The sequence below is a fragment of the Xenopus tropicalis genome, chromosome 5 (assembly GCF_000004195.4).
Source record: "Xenopus tropicalis strain Nigerian chromosome 5, UCB_Xtro_10.0, whole genome shotgun sequence".
NCBI lineage: Eukaryota > Metazoa > Chordata > Amphibia > Anura > Pipidae > Xenopus > Xenopus tropicalis.
This window is the reverse complement of record NC_030681.2, coordinates 528,114-542,053: the sequence shown is the minus strand read 5'-3', so window position 1 is coordinate 542,053 and position 13,940 is coordinate 528,114. Positions and strand designations below refer to the sequence as shown.

General features: G+C 49.5%; 1 protein-coding gene across 1 annotated transcript in view; it reads right to left on the bottom strand.

Annotated features, from left to right (window-relative positions):
• The window catches only part of klc4 (uncharacterized LOC100216226), a gene marked incomplete at its 3' end in the record, with an annotated part of 130,933 nt that overhangs the window by 93,928 nt on the left and 23,065 nt on the right, over window positions 1-13,940 (bottom strand). The window contains 5 exon segments of the mRNA NM_001142194.1: window positions 7,197-7,361; window positions 11,036-11,144; window positions 11,250-11,317; window positions 13,170-13,222; window positions 13,660-13,759. Coding sequence (NP_001135666.1) covers window positions 7,197-7,361; window positions 11,036-11,144; window positions 11,250-11,317; window positions 13,170-13,222; window positions 13,660-13,759 — 495 coding nt within the window.

Below are 13,940 nucleotides of genomic sequence, written 5' to 3'. Positions count from 1 at the left end.
CTATGATATACATACTGGGTATGGGGGTTACAGGGGCTGATATACATACTGGGTATGGGGGTTACAGGGCTGATATACATACTGGGTATGGGGGTTACAGGGCTATGAGGAATATACTGGGTATGGGGGTTACAGGGCTATGAGGAATATACTGGATATGGGGGTTACAGGGCTGATATACATACTGGGTATGGGGGTTACAGGGCTATGAGGAATATACTAGATATGGGGGTTACAGGGCTACGAGGAATATACTGGATATGGGGGTTATAGGGCTACGAGGAATATACTGGATATGGGGGTTACAGGGCTATGATATACATACTGGGTATGGGGGTTACAGGGCTGATACACATACTGGGTATGGGGGTTACAGGGCTGATATACATACTGGGTATGGGGGTTACAGGGCTATGATATACATACTGGGGTATGGGGGGTTACAGGGCTATGAGGAATATACTGATATGGGGTTACAGGGCTATGATATACATACTGGGTATGGGGTTACAGGGCTGATATACATACTGGGTATGGGGGTTACAGGGCTGATATACATACTGGGTATGGGGGTTACAGGGCTGATATACATACTGGGTATGGGGGTTACAGGGCTGATATACATACTGGGTATGGGGGTTACAGGGCTGATATACATACTGGGTATGGGGGTTACAGGGCTGATATACATACTGGGTATGGGGGTTACAGGGCTGATATACATACTGGGTATGGGGGTTACAGGGCTGATATACATACTGGGTATGGGGGTTACAGGGCTGATATACATACTGGGTATGGGGGTTACAGGGCTGATATACATACTGGGTATGGGGGGTTACAGGGCTGATATACATACTGGGTATGGGGGTTACAGGGCTGATATACATACTGGGTATGGGGGTTACAGGGCTGATATACATACTGGGTATGGGGGTTACAGGGCTGATATACATACTGGGTATGGGGGTTACAGGGCTGATATACATACTGGGTATGGGGGTGTCAAGGAAAAACTGTTGGATAGGCCAGTTTGATTGTATCTACATTTTATTCGTACATACGAAGGCAGTATCCAGACATTCTTAAATGAGAATTGTCTATGAGCTGATACTACACTGAATAACCCAAAGCATGTTTGTCTTATAGTCCTGAAACAGTCTTATCAGTAGTTAGCTTTGTTATCTCTAAGAACAGGCAAAGAGGCCCAGTTGACCAACACCCAACATGCTTTTCACAAGTTTGCGGACTCATCAAAATGTTTTTACAACAGCAAACAGAAACATTCTTACACAATGTATTTCACAACCCCTCTAATATTAAAATGAATATGAACAAGATGGAGAAAAAAACAAGATGGTTTCTTTTTTCTCTAACATTCCTCCCTGTTGTTCAAAATCTTGAACATATATATATTCTTCTTACCCAGAACTCTATTCCGCTCACCTATAAAAGGTTAAGTGGCAGTACTGAGTTGCCTATCAGGGTTCCCATCTAAATCAGCAAGTTCTTCCTTACCCTGCTCATACAGGAATTGGATCCTGCTATGGATAATGTCGGCCAAACACAGAAGGTTGCTGATCAGAAGAGGCTGTTGTATATTTGATCTAGGAGCTAAATGGGTGAGCACCCTCCCTTCAGCTGCCCCTCCATGTAACCTCTGGATGAAATACTGTATTTGCAACAACACAGAATCAACCTTGCTATAATATATAACACAAGGCCCATTGCAATCCCACACATTTAGTACCATAAAAACTTTTAAACATTTGATAACCAAATCCTTATGATTCCCATAAATGAGAAAGGGTTCTGTAGGGCTCAACTGGGTCATGTGAGTCCCCAATCCAGGTACAACTCTCCTTACCTGTGATTGTATAAACCCCACCCTCATCTATTAGTAGGTAATCTAGGACCATTCTATTCTATAATGCCATCTTCCTGACTTATTTCTCATTTATTATTTTGATGGAACTTATAGTTTCATTTATTATACCATCCCTTATACTAGTATACTTAATTAATCTATTGACATTCTATTCCTATCCAGGCAAGGAACCACATCCATCCTTTATCTGAGGTGGAAAATAATTCCCTTTTTTTGTTTATTACCCTGGAATGGATACCTTTATTGTCTATGTATGAGATGTTCAGGTATTCTCTGATAACAGGTACAACTCTTCCTATGGTGCAATTTCCCTACGCTCCCATAGGGAGCCATGAGTAAGCTTAGTTTCCAAATATAATATAGTTCTTATCTAAGTACCCTAGAAATGATTGTACCGTGATACCCTGGCCAAGTCTAAAACCATCTCATATTATCTGTCACCTTAGACTTAAACTCTTATCTTCATCTTCTCCTCGGTCAGGGCAGGAACACCTGGAGACATAAGAAGTATACATTTTTCCCACACCAACATAATCATTACAATTACCCTGCATCTTATCACATTTCTTTCCCATATAATACATGTAGAAATTCAGAATAGCATTTTCACAATCTGTGTTTCCTACATGAATCTTAGGTAAGTACATTAAGTGATTGTATGATTAGCAAACATGGATCCTACACATATGGTGGGTGTATCTAGTAACCCTGTTATTTCCAAATATGTACCCCAAACACTAATTGCATTTTGATACTTATAATTTGTGTCTATTGCAACTTCATAGCTATAATCTATAAGATTAATATCATTGATAGAGATAGGTATCCCTACTAAAGGTATCCCCTTATGGGTGACTGGAACATGTGAACATCTCCAGCAGTCAGTAGTATGTAACTGCTTTGCAGCTGGTGTAAGAGCCATATAGAATTTGACAACCCCCCTTTACTGGTGTAAAGCAATGATAAGGACCTTTACCCAGAATAACACACACAGAGTCATTATTTTATAAAAGTCCTTTTCTTCTTCTTGGTGATTCTCTTCACCCAGAGTAGGCCCACGCTTAGTGTCAAAACCTGAAACTGGGACCGTTGGTTAACAGACTAGTGGAATTATTGTTACCACTCTAGTCTGACTTACTTTAAAGATGATTTTTATCCTCTTGATTCTGGAAGAACTGAATCAGTCTCCTTAGTTGTCTTTCTGTTGATGTGATCTCGTTGGGGGGGTTGAGTGTAGGGACAGGCTCAGACTCTGTCATTGGAGATAACACTCTGCTCAGGCTCTCAGTCACTGGAGAAAACGCTCTGCTCTGACTATCAGCAGGACTTTGTATGGGAAATACCTTCTTACAGTGTCAGATGTGTATTCAGTTTGGCTCACAAATCTATTTATCACCGCCCAATCTCCTGATTGGAGAGAGTGAGTTCCAAATACAGTCTCTGAATCTGATAAAGAATAGAACACTTTTCCATACAAGTTAGTGAGCTGCTTATACAATTGCTTAACATAGTCAGTAAGAGAAACATGTTGTTCCTACCAATATTTGAATAAACAACCCAATATTTGGTGGTCTACCAAAAGCAACATAAAGGAAATAACTGTTGGGGACCCTTAGGGGTGTCTCATAGATGACAATGCAAGGGACAAAGCTTCTACCCAAGTTAGCTTTACCTGTTATTAATTCTGTGGCTTTTGTTACTGCCCATGCCTCAAATCACCCCAAAACATATCTATGCATACAAATACATAAAAACATTTAAATAGGTGAATACAATCTATCTGTAACCTTTGAAACTGATAGAATGGTTTAACCAGGTGTTATAAATATGATTTTTTCACAAATCCAAAAGCAAACCATAATTTGTTTACCATAAATATAATTCCCCCCTTTTGGAAACATGAGATGGGAGGTGCAAAGTGTTTTACTAACAAATTAGATAAACGGGAGGTGCACACAAACAACCATAATCATGTTTCCAAATATCACCTTGTATCTTATAACATTTACTGGTCCATTTAATATGGACTTGTGCTCCAGCCTTACTTTTGCAGCGTTTTAAAAATTTCTAAAGACTGTGTGACTGGTGTATGTGGCTGTCAGTTGGTGTCCCTGTTAGAACCATACAAGCAGCCTTGTTTGTCAGCAGTTTTATCTGCCTTATCATTCCCTGCAGTAATGTTATCTTTCCCTTTGAATATGCTTACAGCCTTTTCTAACAATTACTTAAAGTGACATTGACACCTTTAATTTTGTGAATCAATACTTACTTTGATAGCAATAAAAACTGTTATCCACAAAATCACTGACAAACATACCAGTTTAGCAATATATATATATACCCATACATATACATACACTTTCCATGGGTGTCTATATTTCCCTTCACCAACTGAGTGTTAAAGTTTATCCCACTTAGCCCTCAATCTGGTTATTAAAGCTACTACTACTGACAGAACTACTCCCTTTATTTCTCTCATTTGGTCATAACCCTCTACTTCTCCCTCACTCCGTGTCTTCCTAATCTTAATTACATTGATCCCTACTGTGTGTCCCAATTCTAATAGAATTTCAGCATCCATCTGTTCCAATAAACTTTGACTGAATTTGTATAGGGTATCCCATTTGAGTGTACACCATCACATGGGATAGCCATACCAGTCTGTCTTGTTAATTTAGCCCATTTGTCTATTTAGCCACTTACCCACTGGCCATCTTTCATCACTGCCTCCCGGTGACAGTGATGACTCAGGAGCTCCTATTCTCTCTGTTCCCGGAACAGAAAAAAATCAGAAGTCGGGGTCTGGCCACCCCTCGGTTTTGGGTAAAATGTTCCCCATATGGAACTGGGCTGGAGACGATCACGCTCCCCCCTTTTACACAAAACAAAAATCTATATATTCCCAATATACAGATTTTCACAAAAGTGGGTTTCGGTGGCTAAAATTCACATACAGGTTAACCCTTCATTTGTTCCCGCCAAAATTTCCAAAACAGATAGATACAAACAAATCCCATAAGAAGTGTTAGAACTAATTTCATTTGTATAACCATAACCAATGACTACACTCTATATCTGATGGTAGGCAATCCTTACTAGTATCATTCTACAATAAATCCTTATTAATATAGTTACACAGTGAGAGATTAATTAAAGAACAATTATCCCATAAAGGGCAGAGAGAGAGTTCTTATCATTAAACAAAAAATACTTTCACTGACACATTAGTACAGTCACAGTTACCTAAACATGAACACAACATGTAACGGGTTATGCACATCTGTTACACTAACTCACAAGGGTTACACACAGACTAACAAAGAGACAAACAAACGACTTACGGCTGGCCTATCCAAGGTTCGTAGAGCGGGTTACTCTTGTAGATACAGCCAAGCGAGGGAATGAAAGTGATAGCGAGAGCTTATCAGAGACAAATCTTGGTCTCACCTTTATTGGCGCCTAAGGTCTCAGTATCCAATCATCTCCTCCTGTATGGCTGTCCTCCAATTTCTCCACTCCCGGGTTTACTTCGGCACCAAAGCTGTCAAGGAAAAACTGTTGGATAGGCCAGTTTGATTGTATCTACATTTTATTCGTACATACGAAGGCAGTATCCAGACATTCTTAAATGAGAATTGTCTATGAGCTGATACTACACTGAATAACCCAAAGCATGTTTGTCTTATAGTCCTGAAACAGTCTTATCAGTAGTTAGCTTTGTTATCTCTAAGAACAGGCAAAGAGGCCCAGTTGACCAACACCCAACATGCTTTTCACAAGTTTGCGGACTCATCAAAATGTTTTTACAACAGCAAACAGAAACATTCTTACACAATGTATTTCACAACCCCTCTAATATTAAATGATATGAACAAGATGGAGAAAAAAACAAGATGGTTTCTTTTTTCTCTAACAGGGGTTACAGGGCTGATATACATACTGGGTATGGGGGTTACAGGGCTGATATACATACTGGGTATGGGGGTTACAGGGCTGATATACATACTGGGTATGGGGGTTACAGGGCTGATATACATACTGGGTATGGGGGTTACAGGGCTGATATACATACTGGGTATGGGGGTTACAGGGCTGATATACATACTGGGTATGGGGGTTACAGGGCTGATAACTCTGGTATGGGGGTTACAGGGCTATGGATATACATACTGGTATGGGGGTTACAGGGCTGATATACATACTGGGTATGGGGGTTACAGGGCTGATATACATACTGGGGGTATGGGGGTTACAGGGCTGATATACATACTGGGTATGGGGGTTACAGGGCTGATATACATACTGGGTATGGGGGTTACAGGGCTGATATACATACTGGGTATGGGGGTTACAGGGCTGATATACATACTGGGTATGGGGGTTACAGGGCTATGAGGAATATACTGGGTATGGGGGTTACAGGGCTATGAGGAATATACTGGATATGGGGGTTACAGGGCTACGAGGAATATACTGGATATGGGGGTGACACGGCTCTGACCCGAGGAACAGATGGGGGTTCTGATGTACAGAGCAGATATAGACAGTGCTTGGCTGTGATGCACACAGCGCATGGGGGTAACATGGGGTACACACTGGATACTGGGGTTACGGCTGGGTGTCTATGGGGAGGGAAGCCTACACTGATTCCAACTGGGCTGGTACCAGAGGTGACACCGGTCTGAGCTCTGTAGTAGCCAAGAAAGCAGTGATTATCTGCCAAGCCCCTCCCCTGACCCAATAGTACAGCAATACCATCTGACAAGCCCCGCCCCTGACCCAATGGTATGGGAACAGCATCTGACAAGCCCCGCCCCTGACCCAATGGTACAGGAATAGCATCTGACAAGCCCCGCCCCTGACCCAATGGTACGGGAACAGCATCTGACAAGCCCCGCCCCTGACCCAATGGTATGGGAACAGCATCTGACAAGCCCCGCCCCTGACCCAATGGTATGGGAACAGCATCTGACAAGCCCCGCCCCTGACCCAATGGTATGGGAACAGCATCTGACAAGCCCGCCCCTGACCCAATGGTACAGGAATAGCATCTGACAAGCCCCGCCCCTGACCCAATGGTACGGGAACAGCATCTGACAAGCCCCGCCCCTGACCCAATGGTATGGGAACAGCATCTGACAAGCCCCGCCCCTGACCCAATGGTATGGGAACAGCATCTGACAAGCCCCGCCCCTGACCCAATGGTATGGGAACAGCATCTGACAAGCCCCGCCCCTGACCCAATGGTATGGGAACAGCATGGCTAACGCAGCGCTCCTGGATGTCCTGATGGAGGATCTGTACTTACCCCACTCCACTCAACTCCTCCCATACTCACTTCTTCTCCCCCCTCTGTTCCACTCTCATACTTCACACTACTCCGGGGGGTCTCTCGTCCCTTCCGTCGCTGCTCGGGGGTGTCACCCTCTTTCAGCAGCTGAGCCACCTTTGTCTGATTGGCTGGATCCAGACCCTGAAATAAAGGTAAAAATGGGGAAAACTAAAAAGCAGCTGAGTGGGGGTCGGTCCCCCCTAGGCCCAAACTGTACTAATGGTACCCACGTGTTTATGGGTCAGTCCCCCCTAGGCCCAAACTGTACTAATGGCACCGACGTGTTTATGGGTCAGTCCCCCCTAGGCCCAAACTGTACTAATGGCAGTGACGTGTTTATGGGTCGGTCCCCCCTAGGCCCAAACTGTACTAATGGCACCGACGTGTTTATGGGTCAGTCCCCCCTAGGCCCCAAACTGTACTAATGGCACCGACGTGTTTATGGGTCAGTCCCCCCTAGGCCCAAACTGTATTAATGGCAGTGACGTGTTTATGGGTCAGTCCCCCCTAGGCCCAAACTGTATTAATGGCAGTGACGTGTTTATGGGTCAGTCCCCCCTAGGCCCAAACTGTACTAATGGCACCGACGTGTTTATGGGTCAGTCCCCCCTAGGCCCAAACTGTACTAATGGCAGTGACGTGTTTATGGGTCAGTCCCCCCTAGGCCCAAACTGTACTAATGGCAGTGACGTGTTTATGGGTCAGTCCCCCCTAGGCCCAAACTGTACTAATGGTACCGACGTGTTTATGGGTCAGTCCCCCCTAGGCCCAAACTGTACTAATGGCACCGACGTGTTTATGGGTCAGTCCCCCTAGGCCCAAACTGTACTAATGGCACCGACGTGTTTATGGGTCAGTCCCCCCCTAGGCCCAAACTGTACTAATGGCACCGACGTGTTTATGGGTCAGTCCCCCCTAGGCCCAAACTGTACTAATGCACCGACGTGTTTATGGGTCAGTCCCCCCTAGGCCCAAACTGTAGTAATGGCACCGACGTGTTTATGGGTCAGTCCCCCCTAGGCCCAAACTGTACTAATGGCAGTGACGTGTTTATGGGTCGGTCCCCCCTAGGCCCAAACTGTACTAATGGTACCGACGTGTTTATGGGTCAGTCCCCCCTAGGCCCAAACTGTACTAATGGCAGTGACGTGTTATGGGTCAGTCCCCCCTAGGCCCAAACTGTACTAATGGCAGTGACGTGTTTATGGGTCGGTCCCCCCTAGGCCCAAACTGTACTAATGGCACCGACGTGTTTATGGGTCGGTCCCCCCTAGGCCCAAACTGTACTAATGGTACCGACGTGTTTATGGGTCGGTCCCCCCTAGGCCCAAACTGTACTAATGGCAGTGACGTGTTTATGGGTCAGTCCCCCCTAGGCCCAAACTGTACTAATGGTACCGACGTGTTTATGGGTCAGTCCCCCCTAGGCCCAAACTGTATTAATGGCAGTGACGTGTTTATGGGTCAGTCCCCCCTAGGCCCAAACTGTACTAATGGCAGTGACGTGTTTATGGGTCAGTCCCCCCTAGGCCCAAACTGTACTAATGGCACCGACGTGTTTATGGGTCGGTCCCCCCTAGGCCCAAACTGTATTAATGGCAGTGACGTGTTTATGGGTCAGTCCCCCCTAGGCCCAAACTGTACTAATGGTACCGACGTGTTTATGGGTCAGTCCCCCCTAGGCCCAAACTGTATTAATGGCAGTGACGTGTTTATGGGTCAGTCCCCCCTAGGCCCAAACTGTACTAATGGCAGTGACGTGTTTATGGGTCAGTCCCCCCTAGGCCCAAACTGTACTAATGGCACCGACGTGTTTATGGGTCGGTCCCCCCTAGGCCCAAACTGTACTAATGGCAGTGACGTGTTTATGGGTCAGTCCCCCCTAGGCCCAAACTGTACTAATGGCAGTGACGTGTTTATGGGTCAGTCCCCCTAGGCCCAAACTGTACTAATGGCAGTGACGTGTTTATGGGTCAGTCCCCCCTAGGCCCAAACTGTACTAATGGCACCGACGTGTTTATGGGTCGGTCCCCCCTAGGCCCAAACTGTACTAATGGCACCGACGTGTTTATGGGTCAGTCCCCCCTAGGCCCAAACTTTACTAATGGCACCGACGTGTTTATGGGTCAGTCCCCCCTAGGCCCAAACTGTACTAATGGCACCGACGGGTTTATGGGTCAGTCCCCCCTAGGCCCAAACTGTACTAATGGCAGTGAGGTGTTTATGGGTCAGTTCCCCCTAGGCCCAAACTGTACTAATGGCACCGACGTGTTTATGGGTCAGTCCCCCCTAGGCCCAAACTGTACTAATGGCACCGACTGTTTATGGGTCAGTTCCCCCTAGGCCCAAACTGTACTAATGGCACCGACGTGTTTATGGGTCAGTCCCCCCTAGGCCCAAACTGTACTAATGGCACCGACGTGTTATGGGTCAGTCCCCCCTAGGCCCAAACTGTACTAATGGCACCGACGTGTTTATGGGTCGGTCCCCCCTAGGCCCAAACTGTACTAATGGTACCGACGTGTTTATGGGTCAGTCCCCCCTAGGCCCAAACTGTACTAATGGCACCGACGTGTTTATGGGTCAGTCCCCCCTAGGCCCAAACTGTACTAATGGCACCGACGTGTTTATGGGTCAGTCCCCCCTAGGCCCAAACTGTACTAATGGCACCGACGGGTTTATGGGTCAGTCCCCCCTAGGCCCAAACTGTACTAATGGCAGTGACGTGTTTATGGGTCAGTTCCCCCTAGGCCCAAACTGTACTAATGGCACCGACGTGTTTATGGGTCAGTCCCCCCTAGGCCCAAACTGTACTAATGGCAGTGACGTGTTTATGGGTCAGTTCCCCCTAGGCCCAAACTGTACTAATGGCACCGACGTGTTTATGGGTCAGTCCCCCCTAGGCCCAAACTGTACTAATGGCAGTGATGTGTTTATCGGTCACACACAGACACGGGTAAAAAATAACCCCGACCCATTACAGCACGCCCGGTAACCCCGACCCATTACAGCACGCCCGGTAACCCCGACCCATTACAGCACGCCCGGTAACCCCGACCCATTACAGCACGCCCGGTAACCCCGACCCATTACAGCACGGCCAGTAGCCCCGACCAATTACAGTACGGCCAGTAGCCCCGACCCATTACAGTATGCCCAGTAGCCCCGACCCATTACAGCACGGCCAGTAGCCCCGACCCATTACAGTATGCCCAGTAGCCCCGACCCATTACAGCATGCCCAGTAGCCCCGACCCATTACAGCACGGCCAGTAACCCCGACCCATTACAGTATGCCCAGTAACCCCGACCCATTACAGTATGCCCAGTAACCCCGACCCATTACAGTATGCCCAGTAACCCCGACCCATTACAGTATGCCCGGTAACCCCGACCCATTACAGCATGCCCGGTAACCCCGACCCATTACAGCACAGCCAGTAGCCCCGACCCATTACAGTATGCCCAGTAACCCCGACCCATTACAGTATGCCCAGTAACCCCGACCCATTACAGTATGCCCAGTAACCCCGACCCATTACAGCACGGCCAGTAGCCCCGACCCATTACAGCACGGCCAGTAGCCCCGACCCATTACAGCACGGCCAGTAGCCCCGACCCATTACAGCATGCCCGGTAACCTCGACCCATTACAGTATGCCCGGTAGCCCCGACCCATTACAGCACGGCCAGTAACCCCGACCCATTACAGCACGGCCAGTAACCTCGACCCATTACAGCACGGCCAGTAGCCCCGACCCATTACAGCACGGCCAGTAGCCCCGACCCGGGCAGCGCCACCCCCCACGCTGGTACCTGTCTGCGTGAGCGCTGGGCACATTCCTCCAGGGTCTCGGCAGCCTCCAGCTTACCCTGCCGGCGGTACAGGGCTCCCAGGTTGCGCAGGGTCGTGTTCACTGTGGGGCTGAAATGGAACAGAACATGAACCCCCAAGCGCAAGTGACAGGAAGTAAATCCCACAACTTCCCAGCATTCCCTGTAACGAACCCTTTGCCCTAATGTGACCTACCTGTTGACTCGGCAGGCTTTGTACCAACCTCCGTACTCAGAATAGGGGGTGCTGTCATTGTGGGGGGTCTGTAAGAGAGACAAACCGTAAGGGGGATCACAAGCTTCTGTATGAGACACCAGGGGCCCCTAGAAACCATATTGTGGCGTCGGGGGGGGGGGCAGTAGCTATGCGCCATTTCTGACTACAGTCTCAGCCATAAAGCAGGGCAAGACTGCTGTGTGTACTGGGTACGGGAGGAAACCATGTCAGAGCCCAAAACCCAATCATTCCCAGGGAGGGAAGGAACAGTCTGGGCTAAACCAAGACTTTCCATGGGGGGGGAGGGAGGCAATGGCCAAACCAATGTATTCCATTTTGGGAAGGGAAGCCCGGGGCAAAACTAAGATTCCCCAGGTTGGGGGGCGGGAGCCCGGGGCAAAACTAAGATTCCCCAGGTTGGGGGAGGGGAGCCAGGGGCAAAACTAAGATTTCCCAGGTTGGGGGGGGGGAGCCCGGGGCAAATCTAAGATTCCCCAGGTTGGGGGGGAGCCCGGGGCAAAACTAAGATTTCCCAGGTTGGGGGGGAGCCCGGGGCAAATCTAAGATTCCCCAGGTTGGGGGGGAGCCCGGGGCAAAACTAAGATTCCCCAGGTTGGGGGGGAGCCCGGGGCAAAACTAAGATTCCCCAGGTTGGGGGGGAGCCCGGGGCAAAACTAAGATTCCCCAGGTTGGGGGGGAGCCCGGGGCAAAACTAAGATTCCCCAGGTTGGGGGGAGCCCGGGGCAAAACTAAGATTCCCCAGGTTGGGGGGAGCCAGGGGCAAAACTAAGATTCCCCAGGTTGGGGGGGAGCCCGGGGCAAAACTAAGATTTCCCAGGTTGGGGGGGAGCCCGGGGCAAATCTAAGATTCCCCAGGTTGGGGGGGAGCCAGGGGCAAAACTAAGATTTCCCAGGTTGGGGGGGAGCCCGGGGCAAAACTAAGATTCCCCAGGTTGGGGGGGAGCCAGGGGCAAAACTAAGATTTCCCAGGTTGGGGGGAGCCCGGGGCAAATCTAAGATTCCCCAGGTTGGGGGGAGCCCGGGGCAAATCTAAGATTCCCCAGGTTGGGGGGGAGCCCGGGGCAAAACTAAGATTCCCCAGGTTGGGTGGGGAGCCCTGGGCAAAACTAAGATCCCCAGGTTGGCGGGGGGGGGGGCCCGGGGCAAAACTAAGATTCCCCAGGTTGGCGGGGGGGGAGCCCGGGGCAAATCTAAGATTCCCCAGGTTGGGGGGGGGAGCCCGGGGCAAATCTAAGATTCCCCAGGTTGGGGGGGAGCCCGGGGCAAAACTAAGATTCCCCAGGTTGGGGGGGGAGCCCTGGGCAAAAACTAAGATCCCCAGGTTGGCGGGGGGGAGCCCGGGGCAAATCTAAGATTCCCAGGTTGGGGGGGGAGCCCGGGGCAAATCTAAGATTCCCCAGGTTGGGGGGGGAGCCCGGGGCAAAACTAAGATCCCCAGGTTGGCGGGGGGGAGCCCGGGGCAAATCTAAGATTCCCCAGGTTGGGGGGGGAGCTCGGGGGCAAATCTAAGATTCCCCAGGTTGGGGGGGAGCCCGGGGCAAAACTAAGATTCCCCAGGTTGGGGGGGGAGCCCTGGGCAAAACTAAGATCCCAGGTTGGCGGGGGGGAGCCCGGGGCAAATCTAAGATTCCCCAGGTTGGGGGGGGGAGCCCGGGGCAAATCTAAGATTCCCCAGGTTGGGGGGGAGCCCGGGGCAAAACTAAGATTCCCCAGGTTGGGGGGAGCCCGGGGCAAAACTAAGATTCCCCAGGTTGGGGGGGGGAGCCCTGGGCAAATCTAAGATTCCCCAGGTTGGGGGGGGAGCCCGGGGCAAATCTAAGATTCCCCAGGTTGGGGGGGGGAGCCCGGGGCAGTAAGTCTGACACACACAGCTCTCACCTTACTCATCTCCTCCCTCTCCTCCGCGTGCATCCAGATGGGCTTGTGATCATCTAAGGGAGAGAGGAGGGGTCACTGCAGGGCAGCAAGGCATGCTGGGAGGCTGAATACAGACAGGAAATGGCTGGGCTGCTGGGTAACACATGCTCAGGTATAGAGTAGAAAAGGGGCGGAGCCAGGGGAAGAGGTGGGAGGGATTATGGAGAAGAGGCTGGGGGAGGCACAGAGTCGGAGGGAAGGTATAAAGGCCCCCATACACGGGCCGATAGTAGCTGCTGATATGGGTCCCTTGGACAGATTCGGCAGCTAATCGGCCCGTGTAGGGCCCCAGGGCCAAACGATCGGATTATTTTTTTTTAAAGCAACTTGCTACCCGATATCGCCCACCCGTAGGTGGGGATGTATGGGGACCTTAAGACACAGACAGAAGAGGGGGGGCAGACAGGTCGGGGTTCACATTATTAATGCACAAGGGAAGCGGTGCCGGTACCGTCCACTGAGCCGAACTCCTTGACATGGGCCTGAGTGAGAATGTCCTTGTACAGCTGCTCCGCCGCCTTGTACTTGCCCTGCTTCAGGTAACACGAGGCCTGGAACATAGAAACAGCACCCATGGGTGTCACGCCTCATACTCCTACATACACACACACAGCACCCATGGGTGTCACGCCTCATACTCCTACATACACACACACAGCACCCATGGGTGTCACCCTCATACTCCTACATACACACACACAGCACCCATGGGTGTCACGCCTCATACTCCTA